We start from the raw sequence: 17699 nt of genomic DNA on the forward strand, positions 1-17699 counted from the left end.
TTGGTGCAGTCTTCAATTGATTCAATTGAGCTTATTAGATTTATTAAGTGTGCCTGCAAGAAAATGAATCAGGTTTGTATATGGTGATATATATGTTCTTTAATAGTAAATTGAGTTTGAACTTTGAACTGAAAAGCTTTCAAGAGTCCAGCTCTTCTGCAATGTGTTGCACAATCTACTTCTTGAGTCATATGAAATTTAACACTGAATCATATTACCAAAGGGTTTTGTCTTTGGGGAAATCTGAGTATGCATTCAATGGCAACAGTATTAGGTATACCGATACATCTGCTCATTAATGCAAATATCTAATCACCCAATCATGTGGCAGCAAATCAATGCATAAAAGCAAGCAGACATTGTCAAGAGTTTCTGTTGTTCACACAAATATCAGAGTGGGAAAGAAATGTGATCTCAGCAACTTTGACTGTGGAATGATTGTTGGTGCCAGATATGATGATTTAAGTATCTCTGAAGCTGCTGATCTCCTGGGACTTTTACTCTCTAGAGTTTACAGAAAATGGCGTGAAAAAGGTTTTTAAAAAAAGGACATCCAGTGACAGCATTTTTGTGGGCAAAAAATGAGTGAGGTCTGAGGGGAATGGCCAAACTTCTTCAAGCTGATAGGAAGGTGCCAGTAACTCAAATAACCATGTGTTACATGATAGGCAGAACAACATTTCTGTATGCATAACATTTTGAACCTTGAGTGGATAGACTATAGCAGTAAACCCATACACGCACAATCAGTAGCCAATTCATTGAGTACCTATTGCCATCGGAGTGGATTTGGAAAGCCAGCTATAAATATTTTCTGAGTTGTGTGTAAAGTGGAGGCTGACTACATGGAGCTATGCCCATTCAGGAGGTATTTCCTGTCTGCCATCACTGTAGTAGGCTGAGGTACATTGCATTGAATTTTCTATTTCTCTTAACTTACTTTGGTTAATATCATCTGTTTTATTTGGTTACTGCTGTTCAGAATTTCCTTTCTCAATTTTCTCACACACACACACACACACACACACACACACACACACACACACACACACACACACACACACACACACACACACACACACACACACACACACACACACACACACACACAGTGTGACATGGAGAGAAAGATGATTAACTAGTTTAACAGGAAACAAAATATGCCAATCTGAGCACAGAAGAACATTCTGCCTACCTGAACAGCCAGAAACCCTTCCTCATCCTGTAAGATCCGGTATGTATAAACTTGTTTTAGATACCTGTATGGAGAAAATAGACACATTACTTGTTATCATACCAGGTGTGGTCAAAGATGCCATCATTTTACAGATCAGGATCATACTGAGGAAAAGATAAGTGGTGAAGTGTATTTCCCATTCCCCATGATAGGAGGCTGTTGGTTCAGATTCTCTGTCTCTGTCTTGATCTCCTTCCTTTTATATAGCTGTAGTTTATTTCTTCCCTCTTACTCATCACCCCTCATTTCTGTAACTCATTATTCCCTGAAATTCATTCTGAATATGAACTATTCTTTGAAACAATATATTTTTCATCATATTCTTCAATCCTTAATATTGTTTTTTTTTCTCTTTTGAGACATTGTGTGTTACTTTGTACTCTTACATTTTGGATAATAATAAAAAGGTTTGGAAAAAAAAGAAAAGAAATGCACAAATAAAGCAAAAAATTCTGGAATTGCTCAGCAGGTCAGTCTGTATCTGTGGGAAGAGAAACAAAATTAACATTTCTATTCAAAGACTCTGTCAGAAGGCGGTTTCTCTTCACACAGATACACACTAATCTCTTTTTAGATCTTCAGTGTCTGTAGCATTTTATTTTGATTTTTACTACTTTACAAAATTATAGTACTAAATACATAAACATTGGCTGGAAATCCATAAAGTGATGAAAAGAGTGCAGATTTCTTTCACTGTGTTATTTTTGGTTATCGAACCAAACATTGAAAAGTAACAAAAATAAAACCTAAATCATTCTGACATTCAATACATTGCTTGACAGGCTCAACTGGTCCACTGCAAATTCCATCTCACTCAATCCTGGAACATCTGGACAGCAAAGATGCATACATTGGGCTACTCTTCATTGACTACAGCTCTGCATTCAACACAATCATCCCCTCAAAACTAATCATTAAGTTTCAAGACCTTGGCTTATATACCTCGTTGTGCAACTGGATCTTCGATTTCCTCAGTTGCAGTCCCCAGTCAATTTGGATTGGCAACATCTCCCCCACAATGTCCATCAGCACATGTACACCACAATGCTGTGTGCTTAGCCCCCTGCTCTACTCACTTTATACTTATGACTGCATGGCTAAGCACAACTCCAGTGATGACACCATTGTTGTTGGCAAAATAAAGGCGGTGATGAATTAGCATATAGGAGAGAAATTGGAGCCAGGACAACAACCACTCACTCAGTGTCATCCAATTATTGCCTACAAGAGTAGGAAATTGAAGGCCCATGAGCCAGTCCTCATCAGGGAATCAGAAGTGGAGAGGGTCAGCAAGTTTAATTTTCTCAGCATTATTATTTCAGAGGATCGGACACGCAAGTGCTGTTCCAAAGAAGGCACAGCGGCACCTTTACTTTCTTAGTAGTTTGCAAAGATTCAGGCTGTCAGTTAAAATTTTAAAAACACTCTATAGATGCGCAGTGGAGAGTATACTGACTGGTTCCATCATGCTCTAGAATGGAAATACAAACTCTCTTGAACAGAAAACCTAGAAAAGCTCTTCCCACCATTGAACACTATCAAAGATCCTTACATGACCCAGACCATGTTCTCTTCTCACTGCTGCCATCAGGAAGGAGGTACAAGAGCCTCAAGACCCACACCACCAGGTTCTGGAACAGTTATTACCCCTCAACCATCAGGGTCTTGAACCAGAGGGGATAACTTCACTCACCCCAACACTGACCTGATTCTACAACCTACAGACCCACTTTCATGGACTCTACAACTCATGATCTTGATATTTATTTATTATTATTATTTTGTGTTTCTTTTTTTGCATTTGCGCTACTGTGCTTCTTTGTATTGTCTGTGAATGTTCATAAGAATATGGATCTGAAGTATATGGTTACATATACTGTATGCATATACTTGAAAATAAATTTACTTTGAAATTTGAGCGATTCACGTGGTCTTACTTTTCATTATATGTAAAACCCATTTTATTATTACTTTAGCCTTTTCTCACAAATATGCTTCTCAATAAGGCAATAATGTAAACCAAAATGATATTCATACAGAAACATGCCCTATGGCCTATCAAGTCCATGTCAAACATTAAGCACGCCCACACAGTACAGTGGCCAATTAATGTACCCAGCTGCACATGTTTGTGATGCTGGAAGAAAGTGGATCCACCAATGAAATTTGTGTGGTTACAGGGAGAAGTGGCAAACTCTATACATGCAACACTGAAAATGAGGATTGAACCCGGGTTTTAAGTAGCAACGTTACTAGCTTCACTAATGTGCTTCCCATATTGAGATAGTCAGAGCCTGTGTGTCTGCTATGCCGATTGTGATTTTGGGAATTTTCATGGGCAGTGTCCAGGTGAGAACTTTTTACACAGTGCATCCAGTGGGGAAATTTCCTGGTCTATCAAATGCAGCATTACCAGAAACCTTATTGGTGTTCTGCTGCAGCAAGACAAGTGATCATAGTTACCCAGACAAGTAGTTACTGAATGTATTTATTTATTTATTTATTTATTTATTGAGGTATGGCTTGGAATTGGCCGTTCCAGCCCTTTGAGCCATGCCGCCCAGCAACCCTGGGTTTAACCCTAGCCTACTCATGGGACAATTTACAATGACCAATTATCCTTCCAATTTGTACATCTTTAGACTGTGGGAGGAAACCAGAACACCCCGAGGAAACCCACAGGGTGATGGGGAGTACATTCAAACTCCTTAGAGACATCGGCAGGAATTGAACCCAGATCACTGGTACTATAAAACATTGTGCTAACCACTATGTTACAGTGCCATATTTGATGTCCACAAATCTCCCATCAATCTAACTATGGGGTGCTGAATATCCAGAAGATGTAATCTGTCAGTAAAAGGACCAAACTCTTGGCAATGGGAGATGGAGGAAAGGTGATAACTGCAGAACATTTGGGGTATTTAAGGAACTCTTAGATTGGCTCATAGATAATAGACAATGGAGGGCTATGTAGGGGGAAGGGTTAACAGGTTGGCTCAACATCATGGACTAAAGGTCCTGTAGAGTGCTGTCTTCTCTGTGGTTTGCCACCTTGTCGTGGTGGAGAAGCTTGTGTGGTCCTGAGATCCCGAGACCAATGTCATCTGGAGCTATGCTCCTGGTAGGGTCACCCATGGTGGTAAGGTCGAGAGTCAAAGTCCCTGACAAAGAACAAGCCAACCAAGACTTCAATGGTGGAACAAGTGGATGAAGTTACTTCAAACTCAATGGCTGTGAAGGTGGATGAAGGCTGTAACAAATCCATCATCTCCAATCGTTGTAGTTTCCATGCCATTGGAATCAGTTGATTGATTTGTGAAGTAGTGAAGTATCGTGTGCTTCTTGGAGTGCAACATCAAGTACACGTTAAACAAATACACGCACAGGCGTCTTCACTCTGTGATAGATCAACAGAACGAAGACCATCATCCTCGACCTCAAGGGATAGCCACAACGACAACGAGAGTGCTGTGAAGTTCTATGTTCTGTGTTCTAACAACAGACAAACAGAAATACTGAAACTTCACACTTCTTAATAACTTGATTTGAAAGTGTTTGCTTGGGTGTGTGCATGTGCTTGTTTTATGGGGAAATTTTTAAAAAACTTACCACAGGGATGGAGGGGGTCAGAACATCATTGATTTAATAATTAAAGTAAGATTTACTTTATTTAACAACTGAAGTTTGACTTATTTCCTGGATAAAAGCATACAATTCTACTGAGTTACATGGACAGCTAAGAGCAAAAGTGACTGCAAGCAGATTTTTCTGCAAAATATTTAACAGCACAGGGAATAATTTGGCTGCATTTAAACAGAAGTTGTTTCTTCTTGTATTCTGACAACAGGAACAGAAATCAAGCTGCTAAATAAATTCTTACACTAAAGATATCTTGGTTGCTAAAACAAATATAGTTTATATGATTGACCTCTGAAGTAATTTGGATTGTCACTCTGCTGCTTTCTAGAATTAGAAATAGTTTATTATTTTCACATGTACTGAGATAAACTTGTCTTGCATACTGTTCAAATAGATAGAACATAGAAATTTACATCACATTACAGGCCCTTTGGCCCACAATGTTGTGCTGAACATGTCACCAACTCCAGAAACCACCCACCACTCTCTGTGTGAAAACTTACCCCTGACATCCCCTCAGTACCTATTTCCAAGCACCTTAAAACCAGCTCATGTTAGCCATTTCAGCGCTAGGAAAAAGCTTCTGGCATTCCTCACAAACAATACCCCTCATCATCTTGTTCACATCTATCAGGTCACCTTACATCCTCTGTCGCTCCAAAGAGAAAAGGCCAAGTACACTCAACCTATTCTCCTAAGGTACACCCTCCAATCCAAGCCACATCCTTGTAAATCTCCTCTGCACTCTCTCTATAGTATCCACATCCTTCCTGTATTGAGGTGACCAGAACTTAACACAGTACTCCAAGTGGGGTCTGACCAAAGTCTTATATAGCTGTAACATTACTTCACAGCTCTTGAAATCAATCCCATAGTTGATGAATGCCAACACACCATATGCCCTCTTAATAAAACTGTCAACCTGCACAGCAGCTTTGAGTGTCCTATCAACACAGACACTAAGATCTCTCAGATCCTCCACACTGCCAAGTGTATTACCATTTATATTATATTCTGTCTTCAAATTGGACCTACCAAAATGAAACACTTCACACTTATCTGTCACTTCTCAGCCCAGTTCTGCATCCTATCAATGTCCTGCTGTCACCTCTGGCAAACCTCCTGACTAACCACAACACTCCCAACCTTTGTGTCATCAGCAAATTTACTTCTACTTCTTCATCCAGGTCTTTTATAAAAACCCGGAAGAGGAGGGGTCCTAGAACAGATCCCTGCAGAATACCACTGGTTACCGACCTCCATGCAGAATACGAACCACCTACAACCACCCTTTGCCTTCTGTCGGCAAGCCAATACTGGATCCACAAAACAAGGTCTCCTTGGATCCCATGCCTCCTTACTTTCTGAAGGAGCCTTGCATGGGGTACTTTATCAAATGTCTTACTGAGATCCATATACACTATATTCACTGCTCTACCTTCAAATCAAAACATTATACAGTGCATAGAGGTATAACAAACAGAATGCAGAATAAATTATAATAGCTACAGAGAAAGTGTGGTGCAGGTAGACAATATGGTACAAGATCATAACAAGGTAGGTTGTGAAGTCAAGAGTCCCACTTATCCTGTTAGAGAGCCATTTAATTGTCTTGTAACAATGGGATTGAATCTGTCCTTCAGCCTGGTGGTAAATGCTTTCCAGCTTTTGTATCTTATGCCAGATGGGACAGGGGAGAAGATATAGGGTCCATGATTATGCTGACTACTTTACCAAGTCAGCAAGACAGAGTCCATGGAGGGAAGACTGATTTCCCTGATATGCCAAGCTATCTCCACAACACTGCGATTTCTTGTGGTCACATGAAGAGGAATTGCCTTACTAAGATACTATTCATCCAGATAGGATACTTTCCAAGGTGCATTAATAAAAAAGTGTGGAGGTTTGAAGAGGATGTACAAAATGTCTTTAGCCTCCTGAGGGAATAGAGAAGCAGGTAAAGTTTCCTTGGCTATGACATCCATATGTCCTCCTAGGAACTTGAAGCTCTCAACTTCAACATCATCGATGTAGACAGGATCATGTGCATCCCTCGACTTCTTGAAGCCAATGACCAGCTTTTTTCTGGTGCATTTCAATTAGAAACCTTGAATTTCCTTTAAGATAGTGCCACTGAATAACGCAACCAATGGCAATGTCCTGCAGACAGTTCACAAAACTAATTCATCCTCTTTTAAATATGATTCTACTACTAAGCTGTGAGTGAATGGGACCTGTGATTTAGGTTTTTGTTGTGTGATTTTGAGCAATCTGGTCAGGGAGTTCAGTGAGGTTTGGCGTGGAATGTGCGAGCTGGAGGAAATATTGATTGACTCCATTGCTTCTCTCTGATTTGAGGTAGCGAGCAAGGTCAAAGTTGATGAGGATGAGAGCAGAGGACGGGCAGGTTTTCACCGACATTTGTGTGCATTGGACCTGTCTTCCTTTCCTTCGCAAAGGCAGCTGTTGGAGGGAAGTGTGGGAATCTGGGGACCATATTGCAAGGATTGATCAGCAAGGCTGTAGACTCATTGTGGGAGATTTTGAGGTTCATGTTGCATGTGTTCTTGGATTCTGGTAACTGTTTTTTTGCTGTTTATGAGCAATTTGAGCGGGCCGATCGATGTGGACTGGGACACTTTGTCGACGAATAGTCCTGCAGCCTACAGAAGGCTGGTGGCATGGAGCTGCACTAAGCTAAACTGAACACTACTGGACTCCTAGTTTGGTGTTGTGCTTTTAGCTGTTTGTACAATTTGTTTGTGCATTGAGTGTTTGATGTTTTCTTGAATGGGTTCATTGGTGTTTCTGTTTTCCTTGGCTGCCTGCAGGTGGAGGAGTCACAGAGATGCATACTGTATGCAGACTTTGATAATAAATATACTTTGAATCTTTGAAGTTTCAAAATCCTGCAACAGATTTAATTTGATAGTATAAACCAGGTGTTCCCAACCTTTTTTATGCTGTGGACTAATACCATTAAGCAAGAGGTACGTGGGCCCTAGGTTGGGAATAAACTAATACTTCAAAATTCCCTTCGAAAAATATATTTTTAACAAACTAAACTCATAACTTATTACAAATGAAACCAAACTTTTCACAACAACTTACTAAAGCTATGATATAGAGCCCACAAAAAGTTCTCTGTTAAAAAGTAAACACGAGATTCTGGGAATGCTGAAAATCCTGAGAAATATACAGAAAATGTTGAGGAAACTCAACAAGTCAGGCAACATCTATAGAGAGGAATAAGGAGTTAGTGTTCAGGCTGAAACTATTCATCAGGAGATCTTGGAACGAAACATTGACTCTTTATTCCTCTCCATTGATGCTGTCTGACCTACTGAGTCACTCCAACATTTTCTGTGTGTTACTTTGTTAAAATATTGTCCTTCTGAATCAGACATAGCTGGTAATCATGTTCTGTTTTTGTGTTGTGTAAAAGTAGAAAAATATCTTGAGCGTTAGTCACATCAAATTGTCTTTTTTGTTGCTTAGCATGGTGCCTGCCAGACATGCAATTAATATCTGAGTTCATCCTTTGTGTGCAAGGATCTGAGAGCCTGCAAATGAATTCCTTGATAAAAGCAGTTCTTACTTTATTGATTTGCAATAAACATACTAACTTGCATTAACTTTTCACAATATTATATTTAACACTTTCAACAACTCTTTAGAATATTCATGCAAATTAGTTTGAACAAGCACTTGCAAATCTGTGGGTTTCCTGTAGAAGTCAAGCGCATCTTGCTAATGAATGAACCCAAGTCGTTCAAAACAATATTTCCATATTCATGGCCATATTCACTCGTAGGATCTGTCAAAAGTTTTTTGATCATCTCAAGGTTTGCAGTGTGGAAAATTTCATTGTATTCATCTGAGCTACTGAAGGAGAAACAAAAGCACAGCTTCTTCTTGGCTTACTGGAGTGTAGATTCTCTCATTTAGAGATAACAACTCATCAACCCTCTCTACAGATCATATAAGCTGATACCAAGCCTCTGGACTTGAATATCAAATGTGTAGAGAGACTCAGTTTGTATCTACCAGCCATTGTATTGGTGGAACACCACTGCTTGGACATTTCAAAGTTCAAAGTAAGGTTTATTACCAAACTACATACATATATGTCATTACATACTACAAAGAAACAGAATAGTGTCAATGAAAAACCACACACAACAAAGACAAGCAACCACTGTGCAAAAGACAACAAACTTTGCAAATGCAAGAAGAGAGAAAAAAAAACAAATCAATAATTAATAAATAAACAAACAAACAAACAAGCAAGCAAGCAATACATATGAAGAACATGAATACTAGAGACCTTGAAAATAAGTCCATAGTTTGTGGATCCAGTTCAGTGAGTGGATTTGTGTGAAGTTATCCTTCCTGGATCAAGAGCCTGATGGTTGAAGGGTAATAATTGTTCCTGAACATAGTCTTGTGGAACCTGAGGCTCTTGTACCTCCTTTCTGATTGCAGCAGTGAAAAGAGAGCACAGCCTGGATGGTAGGGGTCTTTGATGTTGGATGCTGTTTTTTTTTCGATATGATCAATGGTGGGGAAGGCGTTACCTATGATAGACTGGGCTGTATTCACCCACCACTTTTTGTAGGTTTTCTGTTCAAGAGCATTCCTGTTTCCATACCTGGTCATGATGCAACCAGTCAGTATATTTTCCACCTCACATCTATAGAAGTCTGTAAAGGTTCTTGTAAGTTAATTAGTTCAGCACAACATCTGTTCCTGAACTATATTGCTCTATATTGCATATTCTATATGGGAAGAAGAACAAGTCCAGGAAAAAAAATGATCTTGGATCAAACTTTGGCCGAGATTAACAAGGTCATTACAAAAGTAGACCACTACTAAACATCAGAAGTGTTCTATTGAACTCTGGTTAGAATACTGTGCATGCTTCTTGTTGGCACATAATAAAAAGTGAATGGGAGCATTAGTGAGTTCAGATGGTTCACAAAAATAATGCTAGGAATGTGAGGATATTCCTGGCAGGGCAAACTCCTCCAATGAGTTTCCTGTCTTGTCAGAAGAGAAGGCTATGATGTGATTTTTCTTCTAAATGGTGATTGGTTCTGATGGAGAATATTCTTACCATGCGAATGTGAAAACTGAAGGCCATCAATATGAAAGAGTCACAAAGAAACTGAATGTTTCTTTACCCAAAGAATGGGGAGAAAGTGGATTACATCCCCAAAGGTTATGGTTTACGCCTCCCAAAGGGAGGCTTCAACCCTAATCTTGCTCAGTTCAGTGGATATAAAAAAAATACTGCATTCATATATTATCTTTCACAACCAGAAGATACTCTAAATAATAATAACGTTATACCCATACCGATATGTTCACAGAAAGTGTCCATGAAGAATTAATCATCACCCTCTGGCTAAAGAAATTCCTCCTCGTATCTGTTCTAAAGGGTGTATTCTGAGGCTGTACCCTGTGGCCCTAGATTCTCCCACTATTTGAAACACTCTCACCACATCCTCGCTATCTAGGCCTTCCAATATTTGATAGGCTTCAATGAGATCCTTCCCCACCCCCATTCTTCTGAACTCCATCAAGTACAGGCCCAGACTCATCAAACGCTGCTCATACACAATCTTTTCATTCCCAGGGTCATTCTTATGAATCTTCTCTGGACCTTCTCCAATGTCAACACACCCTTGCTTAGACAGAATGCGAAGGTGAGGTGGGGTGGGGGGGGGTAGTGGGAAGGAGTACAAACTGACAGGTGATAGGTGAAACCAGAAGACGGATAAGGAAACACAGAGTTTCAGAATCTGCTGGAAATCTTTAGCAGTACACAAATAGTCTGCTGTTCGAGTCTGCAAGTTATTACCTGACTGCTTTCTTTGATCATATTCATTGACTTATAATGGGATACATTAGTGAAGGCCTTTTGAAAATCTAGATAATTTACATTATAACTGTGTCTGTATCTTCTTCAAAATAAAGTTTCAAAAGGTTGATCACTCTCCCTTTCAAAATCCATGCTGATTATTCATAGTGTTGAGTCAGATGGGGTGTTCGCTACCCTGAAATGTAACCTAGAGTTAAAATCCTCAAAAGAAGCAGAAATGAATTGCATAAATTGAATGATAAGCAAAAATATATCCGAACTTAAAGAGGGAACTGTTTTCTTCTGATGGAAACAGACTTTGCCCCATCTACCAAAGGCAGAATTTTCTGGTGACCAATCATCTTAATCCCTATCCTCATTTTTGTTCCACCTGTCGGTCCATGGCCTTTTCTTATGCCATAATGAGGCCACTCTCAGGGTGGAGGAGCAATCTCTCATATTTTGTCTGGGCAGCGTTCAAACTGATGACATGAACATTGATTTCTCCTTTCAGTGCCTTATTTATTTACTTTTCTCCCTTTTTTTTAAACTGTTCCCCTTTCCTTTCTCTCTCTCAGCCTCACCAAACATTTGTCCCTATCTTTGCCAACTCTTAGCACTGGCACTGGTCATGACCTAGCCTAAGAGTAAACTTCCTCCTCCTCCCCCACCCCTGCACAAACAAGTTGCCCCTTTTATAATCTTTAAAATCCTTTTCAACTCCTGCAACTTTTGGCCTATATACAAACAACTCAAAAAAAGAAAACAGCTCTATAAAAGGGAAAGCTTTCTTCGCCACTATTTAATCTTAAAGATGATTTAATCTTAATATTTGAATTCACGCAGTATATGGAATAAGGTAGATGAACTTGCAGTACAGTTATTGATTGGCATGATGTTGTGGGCATCACTGAATCATGGCTGAAAGAAATTTATAGCTGGGAGCTTAACATCCAAGGATACTCATTGTATTGAAAGGTCAGGCAGGAAGGCAGACCTGGGGTGGGGTTGCTCTGTTGGTTAAAAATGAAATCAAATCATTAGAAAGAGGTGACATAGGATTGGAAGGTGTTGAATTATTGCGGATAGAGCTAAGGAACTGCAAGGGTTAAAAGACCCTGATGGAAGTTATCTAAAAGCTCCAAACAACAGCAAAGCTGTGGTTTACAAATTACAACGGGAGATAGAAAATGCATGTCAAAATGACAACGTTATGTTAGTCATGGATGATTTCAATATGCGGGTAGATTGGGAAAGTCTGGTTGGTCTTGGATCCCAAGAGGTGGAGTTTGTAGAATGTCAATGAGATGGATTTATAGAGCAGCTCATGGTTGAAATCACTAGGGAATCAGTTATTCTCAAACTGGTGTTGTGCAATGAATCAGAATTGATTAGAGGGCTTAAGGTAAGGAACCTTTATGGAGCAGTGATCATAATATGATAGAATTCATGTTGTAATTTGAGAAGGAGAATCTAAAGTCAGATTAATCAGTATTAAAGTGGAGTAAAGGGAACTAAGAGGCATAAGAGAGTTTTCCAAAATTGATTGAAAAGGAACACAAGCAGGGATGCCAGCAAAGCAGCAATAGCTGGAGTTTCTGGGAGCAATTTGGAAGACTCAGGATAGATACATCCCAAGGAAGAAAAAATATTCTAAAGGCAGACTGACACAACTGTGGCTGACAGGAGAAGTCAAAGCAACATAAAAGCCAAAGAGAGGCCACAAGTAGAGTAAATATTAGTAGGAGTTCAAGGATTGGGAAGATTTTAAAAACCGGCAGAGGCAACTAAAAAAGTCATAAAGAAGCAAAAGGTAGAATGCAAAGGTAAGCTAGCAAATAATATCAAAGAAGTTACCCAAACTTTCTTCAGGTATATAAACTGTAAAAGAGAGATAAGAGTAGATATCAGATTGCTGGAAAATGACACAGCAGAAATGGTAACAAGGAAATGGCAGACAAACTGAATAAGTATTTTGTTTTATTCTTCACTGTCAAAAACATTAGTGGTATGCCGGAAATTTGAGAGAGTCAGGGGGCAAAAGTGAGTTAGGATGCCATTACTAGGGAGAAGGTGCTTGAGAAACTGAAAGGTCTGAGGGTAGATGAATCACCTGGATCAGATGGGTTTTGAAAGAAGTGGCTGAAGAGATTGTGGAGGGAATAGTAATGATCTTTCAAAAATCAATAGATTCTGGCATGGTTCTGGAGGGCTGCAAAATTGTCAACATTACTTCAATCTTCAAGAAGGAAGACAGGCAGAAGAAAAGAAATTATAGGGCAGTTAGTCTGACCCCAGTGGTTGGGAAGATGTTGGAGTTGAGCTAAGGATGCGATTTCAGTCGACTTGGAGGCACATGATAACATAGAACAAAATCAGCATGTTATAAGTCCTTGATCGAGTGGATGTGGAGAGGATGTTTCCTGTGGTGGGGGATTCTAAAATCAGTGCAGACAACCTCAGAATGGAGGGATGTCCATTTACAGCAGAGATGAGGAGGGATGTCTTTAGCCAGAGAGGAGGGAATCTGTGAAATTCATTGCCACAGGTGGCTATGGAGGCTGGGTATATTTAAAGCTAAGGTTGATAGTCTCTTGATTAGTAAAGGTATCAAAGGATATGGAGAAAAACCAGGAGAATGGGGTTGACAGGGATATCAAATCAGCAGACATGTTCGGCACATTGGTCTAATTCTGCTCTTATGTTTTGAAGTGTTATAGTCATAACTGAACTGTTTGATGACATGCAGCAAACTGGTTAACCTCAAAGGGATGAGATTGTCTAAGTGGTTCAATATGGACTAGATGAGCTGAAGTTTTTTATGACTATATGACTGTATGAGATGCAGCAAAGAGTAGACCCTTCTGGTCCTTCAAGTTGTTCTGCCCAGCACACCCCGGTTTAGTCCCCACAGGCCAATTTACAATGACCAATTAATCTACTGATAGTAACAGACTGGGAAGCCCATACTGTAAAAGGGATGGATGGCTTGGAGTTTGTAAAATCTGTGCAGGATAGTTTTTTTACAGCAATACATAGAGGTACCAACTAGAGAAGGGGCAGTGTTGGATCTTCTGTTAGGGAATGAAATAGGCCAGGTGACAGAGGTATGTGTTGGGGAGTACTTCGGGTCCACTGATCACATTGCCATTAGTTTCAATATAATTATGGACTGGACCCAGAGTTGAGATTTTTGATTGAAGAAAGGCTAACTTTGAGGAGGTGCAAAAGGATTTAGAAGGAGTGGATTGGGACAATTTGTTTTATGGGAAGGATGTAATAGAGAAATGGAGGTCATTTAAAGGTGAAATTTTCAGGGTACAGAATCTTTATGTTCCTGCTAGGTTGAAAGGAAAGGTTAAAAGTTTGAGAGAGTCATGGTTTTCAAGGGATATTGGAAACTTGATTTGGGAAAAGAGAGATATCTACAATAAATATAGGCAGCATGGAGTAAATGAGGTGCTTGAGGAATATAAAGAATGTAAGAAGAATCTTAAGAAAGAAATTAGAAAAGCTAAAAGAAGATACGAGGTTGCTTTTGCAAGTAAGGTGAAAATAAATCCAAATGGTTCCTACAGTTATATTAACAGCAAAAGGATAGTGAGGGATAAAACTGGTCCCTTAGAGAATCAAAATGGACAGCTATGCATGGAGCCGAAAGGGATGGGAGAGATTTTGAACACTTTCTTTTCTTTGGTATTCACTAAGGAGAAGGATATTGAATTGTGAAAGGTAAGGGAAACAAGTAGGGAAGTTATGGAAACTATGACGATTAAAGAGGAGGAAGTACTGGCGCTTTTAAGGAATATAAAAGTGGATAAATCTCCAGTTCCTGACAGGATGTTCCCTAGGACCTTGAGGGAAGTTAGTGTAGAAATAGCAGGGGCTCTGACAGAAATATCTCAAATGTCATTAGAAACGTGGATGGTGCCGGAGGATTGGTGTATTGCTCATGTTGTTCCGTTGTTTAAAAAAGGATTCTAAGGTGAAGCCTAGCAATTATAGGCCTGTCAGTTTGACATCAGTGGTGGGTAAATTATTGGAAAGTATTCTTAGAGATGGTGTATATAATTATCTGGATAGACAGGGTCTGATTAGGAACAGTCAACATGGATTTGTGCGTGGAAGGTCATGTTTGACAAATCTTATTGAACTTTTTGAAGAGGTTATAAGGAAAGTTGATGAGGGTAAAGCAGTGGCTGTTGTCTATATGGACTTCAGTAAGGCCTTTGACAAGGTTCTGCATGGAAGGTTAGTTAGGAAGGTTTAATCGTTGGCTTTAATATTGAAGTAGTAAAATGGATTCAACAGTGGCTCGATGGGAGATGCCAGAGAGTAGTGGTGGATAACTGTTTGTCAGGTTGGAGGCCGGTGACTAGTGGTGTGCCTCAGGGATCTGTACTGGGTCCAATGTTGTTTGTCATATACATTAATGATCTGGATGATGGGGTGGTAAATTGGATTAGTAAGTATGCAGATGATACTCAGGTAGGTGCTGTTGTGGATAATGAAATAGGTTTTCAAAGCTTGCAGAGAGATTTAGGCCATTTGGAAGAGTGGGCTGAACGATGGCAGATGGAGTTTAATGCTGATGTGTGAGGTGCTACATTTTGGTAGGAATAATCCAAATAGGACATGCACTGTAAATGGTAGGGCAATGAAGAATGCAGTAGAACAGAGTGATCTGGGAATAATGGTACATAGTTCCCTGAAGGTGGAATCTCATGTGGATAGGGTGGTGGAGAAAGCTTTTGGTATGTTGGCCTTTATAAATCAGAGCATTGAGTATAGGAGTTGGGATGTAATGTTAAAATTGTACAAGGCATTGGTGAGGCCGAATTTGGAGTATTGTGTACAGTTCTGGTCACTGAATTATAGGAAAGATGTCAACAAAATAGAAAGAGAACAGAGAAGATTTACTGGAATGTTACCTGGGTTTCATCACGTAAGTTACAGGGAAAGATTGTACAAGTTAGGTCTTTATCTTTTGGAGCATAAAAGGTTGGGGGGGCTTGATAGAGGTATTTAAAATTATGAGGGGGATAGTTAGAGTTGACAGGGATAGGCTTTTTCCTTTGAGAGTATAGGAGATTCAAACAAGAGGACATGAGTTGAGAGTTAGGGGGCAAAAGTTTAAGGGTAACACTAGGGGGAATTTCTTTACTCAGAGAGTGGTAGCTGTGTGGAATGAGCTTCCAGTAAAAGTGGTAGAGGCAGGATCGGTATTGTCATTTAAAGTAAAATTGGATAGGTATATGGACAGCATAAGAATGGAGGGTTATGGGCTAAGTGCGTATCAGTGGGACTAGGTGAGTGTTTTGCACGGACTAGAAGGGCCGAGATGGCCTGTTTCCATGCTGTAATTGTTATATGGTTATGGTTATATGGGAATATCTTTGGAATGTGGGAGAAAACCAGAGCACACAGAGGAAATCCATGTGGTCACGGGGAGAACTTCATCTGCCCACCACTCACACACCTCATCCTTATGTTCCCCTCCCCCTCTGTTCCCATCTGCCTTTCCCACCTCTCTCGCTTGAATCCATGCTCCACCTCCCTCTTCTATCTGGTTCTATCAATATCAACTCTTTGATACCTCCATCCATCACCTCCCAATTTCTGTCACTAATTCAATCCTTTCCTCCATCTGCTTATAATCCCTCCTCAGCTGAATCCAAGTATCACCTGACAGCTTTACTCCACCATTCCCTCTGCCATTTTATTGATTCAAGATCCAAGATTGAACCTTATTTTCACATGTACATCAAAACACACAATGAAATGTGTTATATTGCATTAACAACCAATACACCTGAGGGTGTGCTGGGGGCAGTCTGCAAATGTCGCCACATATTTTGGTACTAATATAACATGCCCAAAAGGCTTGGCAGAACAAAAGAAAACAGAATACCACAAGCAACAAAACAATAACAGCAAAATAAGTGTCTTTCTTCCCTTCCTCCCAAGTACATACATTGCGCTTTAACCACAAGGACCTGGGTTTGGACACAGATGCACAGACATGGTGCTTTCAACTATCCCAGTGGACTCACAGTGATTCGCCCACCTAAGACTCCAGCCAATGGGTCTTGACATTTGGACTTCTGATTCGATCTTTGGGCCTCAGTCCTCAGCAATGACCACAGGACCTGCCCATCACAGAACAGCAGTCCTCTAATTCTTGCTTCACTGATGACAGGATCCTGAACACTAGGCCTCACTCTCTAGTCTTACAGATTTGCAAACCCTGGGGATCATTGGACCTCATTCCTTTTGCCGGCCTGGAACTCTGACTCTGAAACCTGCTAACAGCTTGATGAACCTGTGAGAGTCATCGGTTTTCACCCACACAGGTCAGTCAGTCTGACATCCAGCCGAATGTACTGAGGACATCCCATATCTACATTGCTGTCCTTCGAAATCGGAGCAGGGATTTAAGACTCCAGCCTATCTTCTAATTTCTCTAACTTCCCCATATTCCTGTCCCTAAAACACTAATCTGACCCCTAACATCTAGCCTTTTGTCCACAAAAGTCTCCCCATAAATCGAAAAAAATATATATATAAAAAAGCAACTAAAATTGGAGGTCAGGGGTTGGCTCTGAACTGGCTAACTCCCCTCTATCTTTCAGTCCAGATGAAATCTATCAACCCAAAACTCTGTATGTCCATTTCCCCCCATAGATTTGCAATGGTATTGGGTTTGCTAGGTTAGAGAGCTGAGATTCACAAAAAAATGTTCCATGGCACTGGACAGTGAATATCCATCACAGATGCTGCTTGACCAGCTGCCCCTTCAGCATTTTGTTTGATTAGGGAACTAGGCAGCTATTTAAAGAGGAGGACCTCCAAGGTTGGAATCTCTGGACTTCTGAAGAGTTCAAAGCCAACTTGTTCCCATTAAAGTAAAATGCAGATGTAACCCTGGATTATGAGTGTTGGTAAAGGGATAAAAAG

The 17699-nt window shown here is 40.1% G+C and overlaps 1 protein-coding gene across 1 annotated transcript in view; it reads right to left on the reverse strand.

The window, feature by feature from the left end:
* LOC132397967 (phosphatidylinositol 3,4,5-trisphosphate 5-phosphatase 2-like) overlaps positions 1 to 17699 on the reverse strand; it is a 170698-nt gene that overhangs the window by 113657 nt on the left and 39342 nt on the right. The window contains exon 3 of the mRNA XM_059976816.1: positions 1196 to 1259. Coding sequence (XP_059832799.1) covers positions 1196 to 1259 — 64 coding nt within the window. The remainder of the gene's footprint in view (positions 1 to 1195; positions 1260 to 17699) is intronic.

Source organism: Hypanus sabinus, chromosome 8 (assembly GCF_030144855.1).
Source record: "Hypanus sabinus isolate sHypSab1 chromosome 8, sHypSab1.hap1, whole genome shotgun sequence".
Classification (NCBI taxonomy): Eukaryota; Metazoa; Chordata; class Chondrichthyes; order Myliobatiformes; family Dasyatidae; genus Hypanus; species Hypanus sabinus.